Source organism: Alosa pseudoharengus, unplaced genomic scaffold (assembly GCF_046254945.1).
Source record: "Alosa pseudoharengus isolate Yale_2024_CS ecotype anadromous, Long Island Sound unplaced genomic scaffold, YU_APseudo_1.1 YU_APseudo_1.1_scf_10, whole genome shotgun sequence".
NCBI classification, from domain to species: domain Eukaryota; kingdom Metazoa; phylum Chordata; class Actinopteri; order Clupeiformes; family Clupeidae; genus Alosa; species Alosa pseudoharengus.
The window spans coordinates 15,337,114-15,350,371 of NW_027468565.1; the positions used below are offsets into that span (position 1 = coordinate 15,337,114).

The window sequence follows — 13,258 nt, forward strand, 5'->3', positions numbered from 1 at the left end:
AATTAAGCAGGTCTGGTAGGAGAGACAATCAGACGCACACACATTCTAACACAGACTGCTCGCAATTGGCTACATCACTCATTCTAGTTTTCCAGAAAGCAAATTTCAAAAAAGCTTTGTGATCACACACAAACCGTAGGAGGTGACCGTTGTGCAGAGAGCGGTGTACCTGAGTGGCGGTCTCACTGGTGACGGTAACCTCCATGGGTTGCTGCGTGAGGCAGTTGAGCTCCCCCAGGATGGTGCCACAGCTCCTGTAGTCCGTCTGCTGATTCCGGTCCTTTAGCTTCTTGCCTCCAAGGTCTGGGCTGCACCCTGTAATCTGTCAAAACAAAACACTGCACTGACAAAACACAAAACACTGGAAACTTACCTGTACAATAATGTACATAAGATGTGTGAGGATCTACTAGAGTAGACGTAATGAGAACGCTGTCATCCCAAAGAAGGCAATAGACATGACACATTGGAGCATCTTCACATAACATAGCCAGGTTTTAATTAAGGTCTTTTAAAGATTGCTATACAGAGCTTTTTTTCTCTTTCTGGCCCCTCTCCATTGTATCACCTTAAGGCATTTCTTGACTGCATATTATTTAGATCATACATGGGCAACATACGGCCCGCGGGCCACATCCGGCCCGTGGGCTTTCCCTGACCGGCCCGCGTAAGGTCCGTGAAAGAACAATAGTCAAGAGCCTAGCATAGAGATAATGCACGCAAATCAATATCGTTGCTTTTATTTTGAAAGCGACTGCTTTTTGTACGCCCATACATTTGTGCGTGGATGCATACGATGTAAACACCCTCACTGATGTGCTGGTGAATAGAATGTATGCTTCTGCATCGACACAATGCAGTTGCCTTTAAGTCGGCGTAAACCTTTCAAAGTTTTGTGTCTCTTATGTCTGCGTCGCTCACCACCGCAAAGGTTGTCAGAACGAACTCCTGCTGTTTGTTGGCGATACGAAGTGTTAATTTCAAAACGTTACTGGCAGATAGATAGTTTACATTCGGATAACCCCGTCATTGTAACCAAAATATGTCTGAGTTTATTTGCAAAGCTTATGTTAGCGAACTAGTATGATGCGCTACCCACAGGTTGCTTGAAGCAGCCGGCTCAACACACAGGGCGAGTTTACCAATCACAGTTTTGTGCATAAAGTTAAAGCAAAAACATAGCCTACATTTTCAAAATAGTTTTCTTTGTGCATGTTGATTAACTAATGACAGCCTACTATTGTCTGCTCCACATTTTCATAGTCTAATTCTGCATAGAGTTAATTTAATGATGGTAATGATGGTAATGATTTAATGATGAAATATTGCTGAGTGTTGATGAAATGGTGGCACAGGCCTATGTTGTACTGACTCCTTCACATTTTCATGGCCTAGCCTAATTATATAGATATTGTAGTACTTTTGTATATCAGTCTTTTCGAGAAGCAATAGCCTATTGCTGTTTTTCCTTTGTCTCCCTTACATTTTCATCTGTTCTTACGAGTAGTAAACAAAACCATAGCCTATGATTTACTTAATGTTATACAAGAACAGAATAGAATTGGACAGAATTGAGTTTAGATTTGAGTTCGGTATTTTGGGTCTGGCCCTCCTCAACAGTCCCAGTTTGTCATGTGGCCCCTTAGGGAAATTAGTTGCCCACCCCTGGCTTAAAAAGTACTTAATGATCTCTTTAATGATATACTTTAGGTATGGGTGAGGCTTATTACTAAGACGACTGAGAATAACCCAGGACTGCTCAACAGACTGACCAGAACAGTTATCTGACCAGTAGACTATAGACAAATGTGAGCCTAAAAAGGAGATCTTTCACAATGGCTGAATGTTCTCTTTTGTCCTTTCATTCAGCTCATGACCATGGTACAATCTGTTGAGTAGAAAGGCAACTCTCCCATCACTCTATTATCCATCAAAGGCTGCAGATCATTTGCTGCTGCCAGCACCTGTCTGCATCAGCTTAATGACTAAATGACATAGAATCTGGGGGACTCATAAAGTTTTAGTTACATCTAAATCAGGGGTGGGCAACTAATTTCCCTAAGGGGCCACATGACAAACTGGGACTGTTGAGGAGGGCCAGACCCAAAATACCGAACTCAAATCTAAACTCAATTCTGTCCAATTCTATTCTGTTCTTGTATAACATTAAGTAAATCATAGGCTATGGTTTTGTTTACTACTCGTAAGAACAGATGAAAATGTAAGGGAGACAAAGGAAAAACAGCAATAGGCTATTGCTTCTCGAAAAGACTGATATACAAAAGTACTACAATATCTATATAATTAGGCTAGGCCATGAAAATGTGAAGGAGTCAGTACAACATAGGCCTGTGCCACCATTTCATCAACACTCAGCAATATTTCATCATTAAATCATTACCATCATTACCATCATTAAATTAACTCTATGCAGAATTAGACTATGAAAATGTGGAGCAGACAATAGTAGGCTGTCATTAGTTAATCAACATGCACAAAGAAAACTATTTTGAAAATGTAGGCTATGTTTTTGCTTTAACTTTATGCACAAAACTGTGATTGGTAAACTCGCCCTGTGTGTTGAGCCGGCTGCTTCAAGCAACCTGTGGGTAGCGCATCATACTAGTTCGCTAACATAAGCTTTGCAAATAAACTCAGACATATTTTGGTTACAATGACGGGGTTATCCGAATGTAAACTATCTATCTGCCAGTAACGTTTTGAAATTAACACTTCGTATCGCCAACAAACAGCAGGAGTTCGTTCTGACAACCTTTGCGGTGGTGAGCGACGCAGACATAAGAGACACAAAACTTTGAAAGGTTTACGCCGACTTAAAGGCAACTGCATTGTGTCGATGCAGAAGCATAAATTCTATTCACCAGCACATCAGTGAGGGTGTTTACATTGTATGCATCCACGCACAAATGTATGGGCGTACGAAAAGCAGTCGCTTTCAAAATAAAAGCAACGATATTGATTTGCGTGCATTATCTCTATGCTAGGCTCTTGACTATTGTTCTTTCACGGACCTTACACGGGCCGGTCAGGGAAAGCCCACGGGCCGGATGTGGCCCGCGGGCCGTATGTTGCCCATGTATGTTTTAAGCTATATCAAAATAAAACTATTCACAGACAGACCTAATGTGCCTGAGACAATTTAGGAAACCTACTGTATTTTGACAGTAACGTCTGGTCATTTCACTTGCTATAAGTACTGAATTTTGCAAAGCGGCCTATCAACAACCGACGTACCAGCAAATTCTTCAATCATTCCTCTTGGTTGCTGTGGCCGTTTATGATCTGATCACTGATAACTAGACAAACCGCAAGCCCCTGATGCTGGCACCAATAGATACTAACTAAAAGCAACAAGTTCTTCAGTCATCCCTCTTTGTTATGTTACCTTATGTTATGTTGTCATCCCATTTTAAATAATGTAATGGCCTATTTGAGAACACATTTTAAGAGGAGAAAAATATGTTGCCATTTCTGAAAAACACAGTTGCATTCTATTATTGTTTTTCTGTCAAACTATGTTTGTCAGATATTGTTACAATTGTCTGCTAATGCTTCTACATCACTCCTTCACATTCTTAATAATAACACATCCCCTTCTGCTACACAGACAGTCTAGTCATCCTCTCTGGACCGAATGAGATTAATATTCAAAACTGCCCAACAGGTTCTCTGGATTCCATGGTCATTTTTTAGACTAAGAAATGTGTTTACCTGAAGAGGTGTTAAAAAATAACAAGGACTTGCATTTTTCATTGCAAGTCCCTTCTTGCCCATGTGAGGAGCTGATATTTAATAACCAGATCACATGGGAGGTAGATGTATGAGACCATGAGTGTAAGGGGACTATTATCCCCTAGCTGTCCAAATAACACATAATTGCACTGTCACGCTGTAATGTGTTCAAATTGGTAATGTTGAAGCACCATTATAAGGTGGTCATAAATGACAAATCAAGTGTAATTTGCACATATTAATGACTTGGCTGTATACTTTGTGTTGTTCTTTCTCTGTGCAACCTACAGTGTATGTTAGAGGGCTGATCTATATCAAGATCAAGAAGTAAAAAATGATGTGTGGATTTCACATTATATTAATCACACAGGCTGTTTCAAAAGCATCCAAAGGGCAGATTCTATATTATGTGGAGTTTGAGAAAAAGTCTAATATAAACATTATGCATATCACACATAATACAAGCCCACACACTGAGCATTTATGAGATGAGCACTAAGATAATATAAATTACAGTGTATAAATCAGGACACTAATATCTGAGTCTCAGACATATATCATCTCCTTTGTGTCACGCTGCTCGTCGTCATGATGCTATGTACTATTAGATATGCAATGTTCCTTTCCTGTTTGTCACTTGGTTTGACTCTTGTCCAAAAGAATAAATGCATTGAGGTGATGGAGTGCTTTGTGGGTGCTCAGATGACTGACTCTGTTAGTCATCGCCCATATGGGTTGTGTTCCAACACCGGATCTGTTTTAAACACGTTTGTAAAATTAAATTTCATGAGGGGCAATGAGGTGCTGAGGCTCTCACAACAGCATAGCAAATGATTATGCCATTAAAGCAGACAGAAAGCAGAGACCAGGCTCGTGGCATTAGGTCTGAATTACGATATCTGTCTAACTAAATTGAATTAGCATGAGTCTTGACTCAACATTGCATTGCTAGTACAAGGAGCAGACTTTATCTTTGCAAGTTAGGGATATAATTAAATGCAAAAATGACTAAAGCCCTTCAACCCACATACCTTGACCATGCCTGAAACAATTAAATGTATTCCACGAGGAGCATCATTCTGTTGTATTATTGTATCTCCAAAGTCAAAGAACAGAAGCTGTGCCACTCTCTGAAAAGTATGAATGAACGAATAAGTGAATGGCCTCAAACATGTCTAAAATGATTTTGAACTACAACACAGTTGGATTGTTTGTGCCGAGTAAATGAGCCCAAATGTCATTCAATTTGTCAATTCTACCTTGAAGAAATTGATCTGCGAAGTGTCTTTGGAGAGCCATGGCAGACTCTTCAGGAGCTCCTCAGCTGTGGGCGCTGATATGGTCGGTGGAAATTTAGTGAGTTTCTTCATCTTAATCTCAATCATCTGCAGAGATACATAAAGTATTGTGTGACTTCCATGTCTAAATCACCCGATAGAGCTATTTATCACTAAGGGCAGAGCTTCCATAAATGAGTCTAGCATTCCATTTCTCTGAGAAACATGTCCAAGCATCTTGTCCTGAAGCCTACCTTCTGTAGCTTTGCAGCTTCTATGTCATCCAGGAGGCCCCCTGACATGAGGGAATGAATGGCGTCCCTCTCACTGTTCAGAACAGCCCGGATGGCCTGCCGGGTTTTGACTGAGATAGCAATCTCTGGATGGTCTCTCTGTAGGAAGCCTAGAAAAGAGACAAGCCAAACTAAGGATATCATCCTTCCTCACAGGATTACAGACACCCCCCCCCCCACACACACACACACACACCTTCCCCAAAAAAATCTGCTCTGATGTCATGACTTTGTAACTGTACATAATTTCCCCCAAAGCTGAGAGAATCAACTCAACTTACTTTAATCCCACTCCATCTAGTTTTTCTCAGGTCCTTCATAATGCATGGTCGATGTCTGTGATTTAAATGCTAATCAGGTGTATTATGCAGTCAGGAGGATGCTGACTTCACTTGGAATTGAAGCTCTGTGTGGTATGGGCCAGTGTTGTATGTTGTTTTGAACAGAGATTATTAGATCTTTTCCCCCCGAAAGACTGTTCTTTTATTTTTTTGGACAATAGATCGGTGCATCCATCAATCCCTTCTTCCCCTTCTCTTAAGCCCTTATAGCCCCCTGTAACAGACATCATCTTCTGTGTTTTGTAATCTGTCCCATTTCCTTTGATGGCCGTAGCTGAGGATATTGGTCTAAAAGCACACCAAAGGCAGGTTTCCCTCTTCCAGGTGGAGGACCGGGTCTAAAAGAGACATCAGGCTGTGTAAGCCAGAAGACTAGTATGACCTGACACTGGGAGAAGATTAGAGCCATTATCTTACTTTCCCGTCAAAGCAGGTACCTGGGTACACCGGATACCCAACACAAATATGAACCCATGTATGAAATTATGACATTGTTCCCCTTGAACGTGAACATAGCTGGACCAAAGGTTTTCTACTGACTAACCAAAGGCAGAACTGAAGACCTCTGAGGATAATTATTTATGTTCACTAGCTGCAATAAAGAGGGCCTTGCGTATTTTTATTTAGTTGTCTTACCAAGCGCCCTCACTCCTTCCAGTCTGTTCTTCTCCAAAATGGATTTCAGTTCCTAAGAAACACAGAGTTAGTTACATGTGACCATTCCTGTCCTACTCTTTCAACAGGGTCATTTACAAGTATTACTACCTTCCATTATTACCAAAAAGTATTGTTAGCTTGAACAGACGATTAATACTGAGGATCACAGCTCATACAGGTTACTATGCTGTCGTGACCTGATTTGATTTACCTTTTAGCCTATCAACACTATGCCATGAAAATAATCTTTTGTTAGAACTTACTTCTACATCTGTATTATCAACTCAGTCCACATATAAATCAGTTCCTTTAAAATACCTATAAAATAATTTAGATTTGTCCGAAAAACAATTATTATCAATGGTCAAATAGGTATGACACATAATCTTCATTTTTAATTCTCCAATCTCCATTTAGCTGCGAATAAAAACAATAAGTGGACAAGCCCTAAATTTGACATCAAGTACGGCGCAGTAATCAAGATAATCACACTGTATGGCTTTATGTCTGATTTTCTACCTACCGTGGAGATGCTCTTGTCATCAGAGATGTGGTCAATGATTTTACTAATGTCCTCCTCACCAATAACGTAACCTTTTCCAATGTCGTATCCAAAGCTGAGTTGTTTACTTATTTGATGATTGGTTACCTTTATTAACTTGGGTATCACTATCTGGCAATTAAAAAATAATAGGTGACAATGCAGACAGTGTGCAGAGAGACAGAAAAACAGTAATATATTGAGCTAAAGCCCCACATGCAGCTGCTTAACCTGTCAGAACTGTGATCTTATTCATTACATGCAATTCAATGGATAAAATAAAAATAAGAGTGTCAGGAGAGTGTCCAGCATGATTTTACAATAGGAAATTACATACCTTCATTAGTCGCAATGCCCTGGTCAGTCGAAACATTTTAAACACACGTACAATGTTAATCATATGAAAGTTGATTTCGGACAGGCCAAACTTGGTTTCAATGTAGATATCGACACCAGACAACAAAAGAATGAAGATATCAAACTGGTTCCAGTGATTGAAAATATATGCTCTTCTCATGGCCAGGGCCTGTGGGACATGATGAAATACCTCTGTGATGGCCAGTTGGAATCAGTTACTAGATCTGTTCTCATCACACTCACACTAGTGCATATACAGCGATACTGATCTTGATCTACAACTATGACACAATAGATCCACTGAAATCATAACTCATTCATCATAATCTGATTTTGTTCATGCTACCATGTTATTATTGATCTCTTACCTTAAAAATGGCTTCAAGAACATACAGAGCACAGAAAATGTAGTTGAGGACCTGTAGCTCCAGCTCGTAGTGTGTTATATCGGTGAACCCAAGAGCGATGGGAAATATGTTGAGTAGAATTAACACATACATGAAATATTCGAAAGACACACTGAACACCACCTGGTAACACAATTTCAGCCATGGATGCCTGCAAAAGAGACCATGGGTTATTGAAGTCAAGTGCATGTGATATACAACTGCTCTTGGTTACGATAACCTGCAAATTTTCACCTTGACGGCTTCAGTTTTTCAGCTTTGACATTGTACAGCCAGTCTTCCAGTTTTCTCAGGAGAATTACAAAGAAACCTTTCATTTCCCAATACTTCTTAACATCCTGGACAGTAATGAACCTGAAAAAGATCAGATTCTTTAGGCTTAGTAAATACATACACTAAAATAGTTGCCTTCATACAAAGTGTTGTTTGTTTGCCACTATGCCAGACATTTTCTATTTAAATATTCAGTTTCAATATTAACCGCTAAATGTTGATGTACCGGTATATGATATGCCTATACTTATAGAGTATAAGCCTACATCATCTTAAAAAAAATTGTTTGCAAGTTTCATATGACTTGAAATACTAAATACGTAAATAAGACATAATTCTGGATCCTATGCTTTCAATCACTCACAGGCTTGTGAAAGTGAGTCATGAGGAGAAGGACACTTGAAACAACACACTTGAATGGCCGATTAGAAGTGATTACTGAGGTTAGTGTTTAAGAGTTCTCCACACTAGCACAGTGGGCATGAATGGCAAACCATTGGCCTGCGATAATTACTCATAAAAGTTGTACCAAAATGCTTATCAACATGATGAAAATATCTTATCATTTTAACACACAATCATCTCAATACAGGTTTAACATTCATAAATAAATGTTATTTATTTATCCATTTACTCCCATGAAAAATGCATGTAAAATACTGACTTTCCTTTTAGATCAGACATGTTGTCTGCCGTGTTGATCAATGTGCGTGCAGCCTGCCGATTAAGCATTCCAGAGCTGTACTGCTTCCAATAACTGGTCTGAAAGACGCAGCAAGAACCATATTTAAGACAAATATATACAGTATTCTCTTCTTTGAAACATTTTGCCAGTCGATCATAACCCAGTTATTATAATAGATTTGTGTTTGTCTATCCTGATGGGGTCATACAATTTGGTTATGATTTTGTTTTCTTTCTGTTTCCATAACAACTAAACCAGATGGGCTACCCCTCAATCTGGGTAGGTCTAATGACTGTATGTGTAAGTAGGAGGTCATTTCCTTAAGTGAAATAGAGGGCTGTGACCTTTTGAGCTTTCAAGACTCGCATGCGTGCTTCCTCCATCATGTCTTCCCGCTCCCGTTGAGAGGGAACATAGGGGATGTTGTTCTCACAATCTGGGCACTTAGTCACACGAGCCGTTGGGCAAAAGTCCTCAATGCTAACCTGGTGAGGAAAATCAGCAATGCAGTCACAACAGCATTTTCCATACTGTTTAGTAGTACACAATGTCATAATGACATGAACTCAGACATTATATATGCCCACATACCATCTTTATTCATTAATGCTAATAACAGTGCTTCAATTCATGAATAATGCTTAGTAATCAATGTATGGTTTTCATTTCAGTTGCAGCTACCAGGCCATACGGCACTGACCTCTTCAATGGATGTTTTGTAGGGGTCCTCGACATGCACTCTCTGTTCAGCTGTTTCCCAGTTAGCATCTGCCAGGAACCTGTCAATTTTGAGCATGCTCAGAGTGTTCTGGGAGCTCTCCGTCACACGCTGCACTGCGCTGTACATAGCCATGCGCTTGGCCACAGACACATCACACAGGCCTGAGGAGGCAAACTTCCCAAGGTTACTCAAACAATACCTTTACACTCACCTTGCAATTTAGACTAGTATACAGATTCAAACATGTAGAATCCAACAGATATCCATTTGTTGTTTTTATTAAATAATCATTTGTGGACATTACCTAGCAGTTTTAAAAACTTTGTCAGAGTTGTTGCATTGATCAAAAGGGAGAGTACCACCACACCAGAAGCAAGAAGCAACACCTAAATTAGTACAATAAATGTATTATTTATCAGCTTTACTACATACACACATACACAGAAGCAGATGGACACAGAGAAATTACATTTTTGACTGTTCAGCACCTTTTCTCGCACTAGATGTTCGTCCAGTCCTTGTTCATGGAAAGCCATGAGAGTGAGACTCAAGCAGAATGCTCCTTTAGTGCCCCCCCAAACACACACTGATGCCCACTGCCATCTGAAGCCATAGCCAATGCGGACCAACACAGGTGAGAGTACAACAATGGCGATTAACCTAGTGGGGCATAAATGATAGAAAGGATGAACAACAACACGTATGATGGATATTATTGTTGTCAACATGATATTAGATGATATTCATATCAACAGGCAAAACAAGAGCTTTTGTCTGAAACAGAACTTTTCCAGTGATTCCAAGCCAAGTGGAGAGTAATGAACCCTCCATCCACAAGTGGAGTGATTCGCCCTCCTTGGATGAAAGGAAACCAGACATGCCACAGAGACCAAGGCAAGAAAAGGCCAGTACCTGCACAAGGAGTGGCTTGTGCAAATATGCAATAAAGACATTCACTCCTTTTTCTACTTCAGTTCTTAATCAGCTTTTCAGTCAGATGAGAGAGTGAAGTCAGTAACCAGTATGAGGAGCATAACTCAGACTGGAGTGCAGATTTATCAAGGTGTAGCTAAGGGTCCAGACTAATCTTATAAAAGTATCTCCTAGAGAAGGTATACCTTAGGAAAACACTTGAAAACGTTAAAGGTTTTGCTTAAGATATAGCTTGTGAATTAAAAAGCATTAGGAAGGCTCTGTGATATGCACCCCAGCAGTATATAATCTAGAGCTGCAGGCAGACACTTTGAAATGCAGCGTTCACTGACCACTGTATATTTACTAGCTTTCTTGGTTCACTATTGACTATTTTTACTTCTTCGTAACACCTGATAACAAAAAAATAGGATCATTTCTGATTTACCTTATGATGTACACTGCAAAGTAAAGCACAATGATGTTGAAGAAATCATTTAGTGTCAAATGCTGAAATGCTTTGGAAATGACAATCCCAACGATGAAGAAAATAAGTGTGTTGGCCAGGTATGTCAACATTTCCCAAAATCTGATAAAGCAAACACAAAATAACTCCAATCACCTATATGTACACAATAACAACTCCATCACCTGCATGTATAAAAAGTAAAGGTTTTGGTCAAGAGAAAATCCATTTTGTATCTCTGTGAGAATATACTATTAAAATACATAAGGTTGAACCCACCTTATGAGAAATACTTCAACCTCAGGACTAAAGTTGACAGTGTCCAGAAGAAGTCCAACCATGAGTACTGTAATGACTCCTGACATTCCCAGCCATTGAGCTAATTAAAATCACAAGACACTCAGAACCTGAACAGCAAACTTCACCATCAATCCATCAAACATGTGTGCTTCTTACCAACATAGAAGGTGATATATGCAGTTGCCAAGCTAATGGTGATTTCTATTAGCCCATCATTGAAGATATATGACAGCCAGAACATTACAAACTTAGCCATGATGAAGCCTAAAAGAGGACTTCCCACAAGCTGCAGTATCATCCTTACACAAAACTGTGATGCTGATGGATAAAAATATGAAAGGAAATTCAATTGAGTTGAATAACAAAATGTTGCACATGTACTTGGAACTGTTAATGGGAACTTTATAGTATTTAATTATTTAAAATGTATTGATTCAAAAATCACATGACATTGGCACATTGCAGTGTACATACTGTATATCTCAGTTACCACAAAGTCAATATGGCAAAAGTGACCCATACCTTCAAAGGGCACCAAATCTGTGGCAAAATCTTTAAATACGCCAAATATAATGTAAGAGGCACCATCGCTGAACAGTGACTCTCCCTCTATTAGAAGAGGTAAAGCTTTCGCAGTTCCTGTGGAGACAAAGCAAGAGTGAACTTTATTCATTAATCTCATTTTATAAAAATGGTGTAAAATGGTGTTCAAAGGACTTTTAGTATTTACCCAGGGTTCTCAACAAAGTTGATGACAAGAAAGGATCAGTTGTACTGACAATTGCTCCAAACATCATACCAACATACCAGTCCCATTTGTAAGCAAAGACTTTGACAACTAACAGTGCTATCATTGATGTACTTATGAGAAATCCTGGTATGGCTAGCAGTAGAACCTGTAAAAAAAACCAGAACAAAATTACATTTCATGCTCATGTTTTTTGATGGGATAATGTCAATATTTGTAATGTCAAACCTACTAGTCAGGTAGAACCCCAGGATAGGTGTGACATAAGGTACTAATGCAATTTTTTTGCATAAATTGATAGTTTAGGCTTAGGGGGTGTAGACTCAGAATCTGACGGGTGCCGCTCCGGGCACCCTTGAGCATTTCTTTTTTAATGACATAATTTGCCACGCCCCCTTTTTTGACCATAAAAAAATGCACATTACTGTTTAAACCCATCATGTATGGTATCAAATGCAAGCTCTTTCCAAACAGAAATCAATGTTGTCAATAAAAACATGCTAAAAATGATCCCTCCAGAGAACTTAATAACTGTAAAGTCCGGTAAGGTCACACCGCTGAAATGGTAGGCTGAGCAACAAATTGTATCAACCCTCAACAATTAATCAAATAGACAAAGTTATAAGGAACAAAGTAGAACTTTCTCACAGATTCTGAAAGCAACTATATACAGAACATGTTGCCAGGCTGGCCTTGTAACATCTTCTATCTATCTATCTATAAAGCAAGAAGCGTCTGTGTGTGTGTGTCTGTCTGTCTGTCTGTCTGTCTGTCTGTGGCACGCATATCTCGCTGACCGTTTGTCAGACTGATTTCAAACTTGGCAGGTGTCTTGCTATGGGCATGAGTAAGTGCAGTGCCAAATTTGACGTTGTTTGAATAAGAAATGCAAAAGATATCGTTAAATATATCGGTAAAAGAAGCACATTGGCTTTCACCGCTAGCCACTCCCCCTCCCACACACCACTGTACTGTAAGCTACCAGTGAGGATAGAAGCAGGGCTTTGGCTAAGCTGGATCAGTGTAAGTTATACGGGTAAAAACGTAACATGTCTGACCTAAACAATAAAGTGAACTCCACGGATTTTGCAACACGCCAAGACACACAGGTATGCAGTGGCTCTTCATTCTTCAAAATGACGTAAAAAATGATATGCAATAAACGGACACTTCGAATAGCCCAGGCTACTTTGGACTGTCTTTAGACTTTGAATAAGCAAACGACAATTCCAACTGCAAGGTCCTAAATTGAAACGAGCGATAATGGTCCCGAATTAAAGAACGTCTCAGAATGCCACACATGCAAAGCATAACCAGCGACAAGCAACGAGTGGCAGACAGAGTGTGATGCTATATGAATAGCCCAGGCTACTTTGGACTTTCTTTAGACTTTGAATAAGCAAACAACAGTTCCAACTGCAAGGTCCTAAATTGAAACGAGCGATGATGGTCCCGATTAAAGAACGTCTCAGAATGCCACACATGCAAAGCATAACCAGCGATAAGCAACGAGTGGCAGAAAGAGTG

General features: G+C 39.6%; 3 protein-coding genes and 1 long non-coding RNA gene across 4 annotated transcripts in view; all 4 read right to left on the reverse strand.

Annotated features, from left to right (window-relative positions):
* Positions 1 to 2: 2 nt before the first annotated feature.
* Positions 3 to 8,088, reverse strand: LOC143110168 (sperm-specific sodium:proton exchanger-like). Its single transcript, XM_076273037.1, has 10 exons — positions 7,861 to 8,088; positions 7,588 to 7,777; positions 7,200 to 7,388; positions 6,845 to 6,994; positions 6,301 to 6,352; positions 5,285 to 5,433; positions 5,013 to 5,138; positions 4,785 to 4,883; positions 135 to 322; positions 3 to 12 (listed from the first exon to the last, which is right to left on the reverse strand). The coding sequence occupies exons 1-10, from the start codon at positions 8,016 to 8,018 to the stop codon at positions 3 to 5; spliced, it is 1,311 nt and encodes a 436-aa protein (XP_076129152.1). The 5' UTR covers positions 8,019 to 8,088.
* A 441-nt stretch (positions 8,089 to 8,529) lies between these two features.
* On the reverse strand, positions 8,530 to 9,853 carry LOC143110176 (sperm-specific sodium:proton exchanger-like). Its single transcript, XM_076273046.1, has 5 exons — positions 9,794 to 9,853; positions 9,610 to 9,691; positions 9,285 to 9,466; positions 8,929 to 9,069; positions 8,530 to 8,661 (listed from the first exon to the last, which is right to left on the reverse strand). Exons 1-5 carry the CDS (start codon positions 9,839 to 9,841, stop codon positions 8,530 to 8,532), a joined length of 585 nt encoding a protein of 194 aa, XP_076129161.1. The 5' UTR covers positions 9,842 to 9,853.
* A 609-nt stretch (positions 9,854 to 10,462) lies between these two features.
* On the reverse strand, positions 10,463 to 11,810 carry LOC143101926 (sperm-specific sodium:proton exchanger-like). The gene is made up of 5 exons (XM_076265227.1): positions 11,714 to 11,810; positions 11,506 to 11,622; positions 11,140 to 11,301; positions 10,963 to 11,062; positions 10,463 to 10,806 (listed from the first exon to the last, which is right to left on the reverse strand). The coding sequence occupies exons 1-5, from the start codon at positions 11,778 to 11,780 to the stop codon at positions 10,662 to 10,664; spliced, it is 591 nt and encodes a 196-aa protein (XP_076121342.1). The 5' UTR covers positions 11,781 to 11,810; the 3' UTR covers positions 10,463 to 10,661.
* The window catches only part of LOC143101959 (uncharacterized), a 9,006-nt gene continuing 7,555 nt past the window's right edge, over positions 11,808 to 13,258 (reverse strand). The window contains exon 4 of the long non-coding RNA XR_012982540.1: positions 11,808 to 11,879. This is a non-coding gene — a long non-coding RNA (uncharacterized LOC143101959). The remainder of the gene's footprint in view (positions 11,880 to 13,258) is intronic.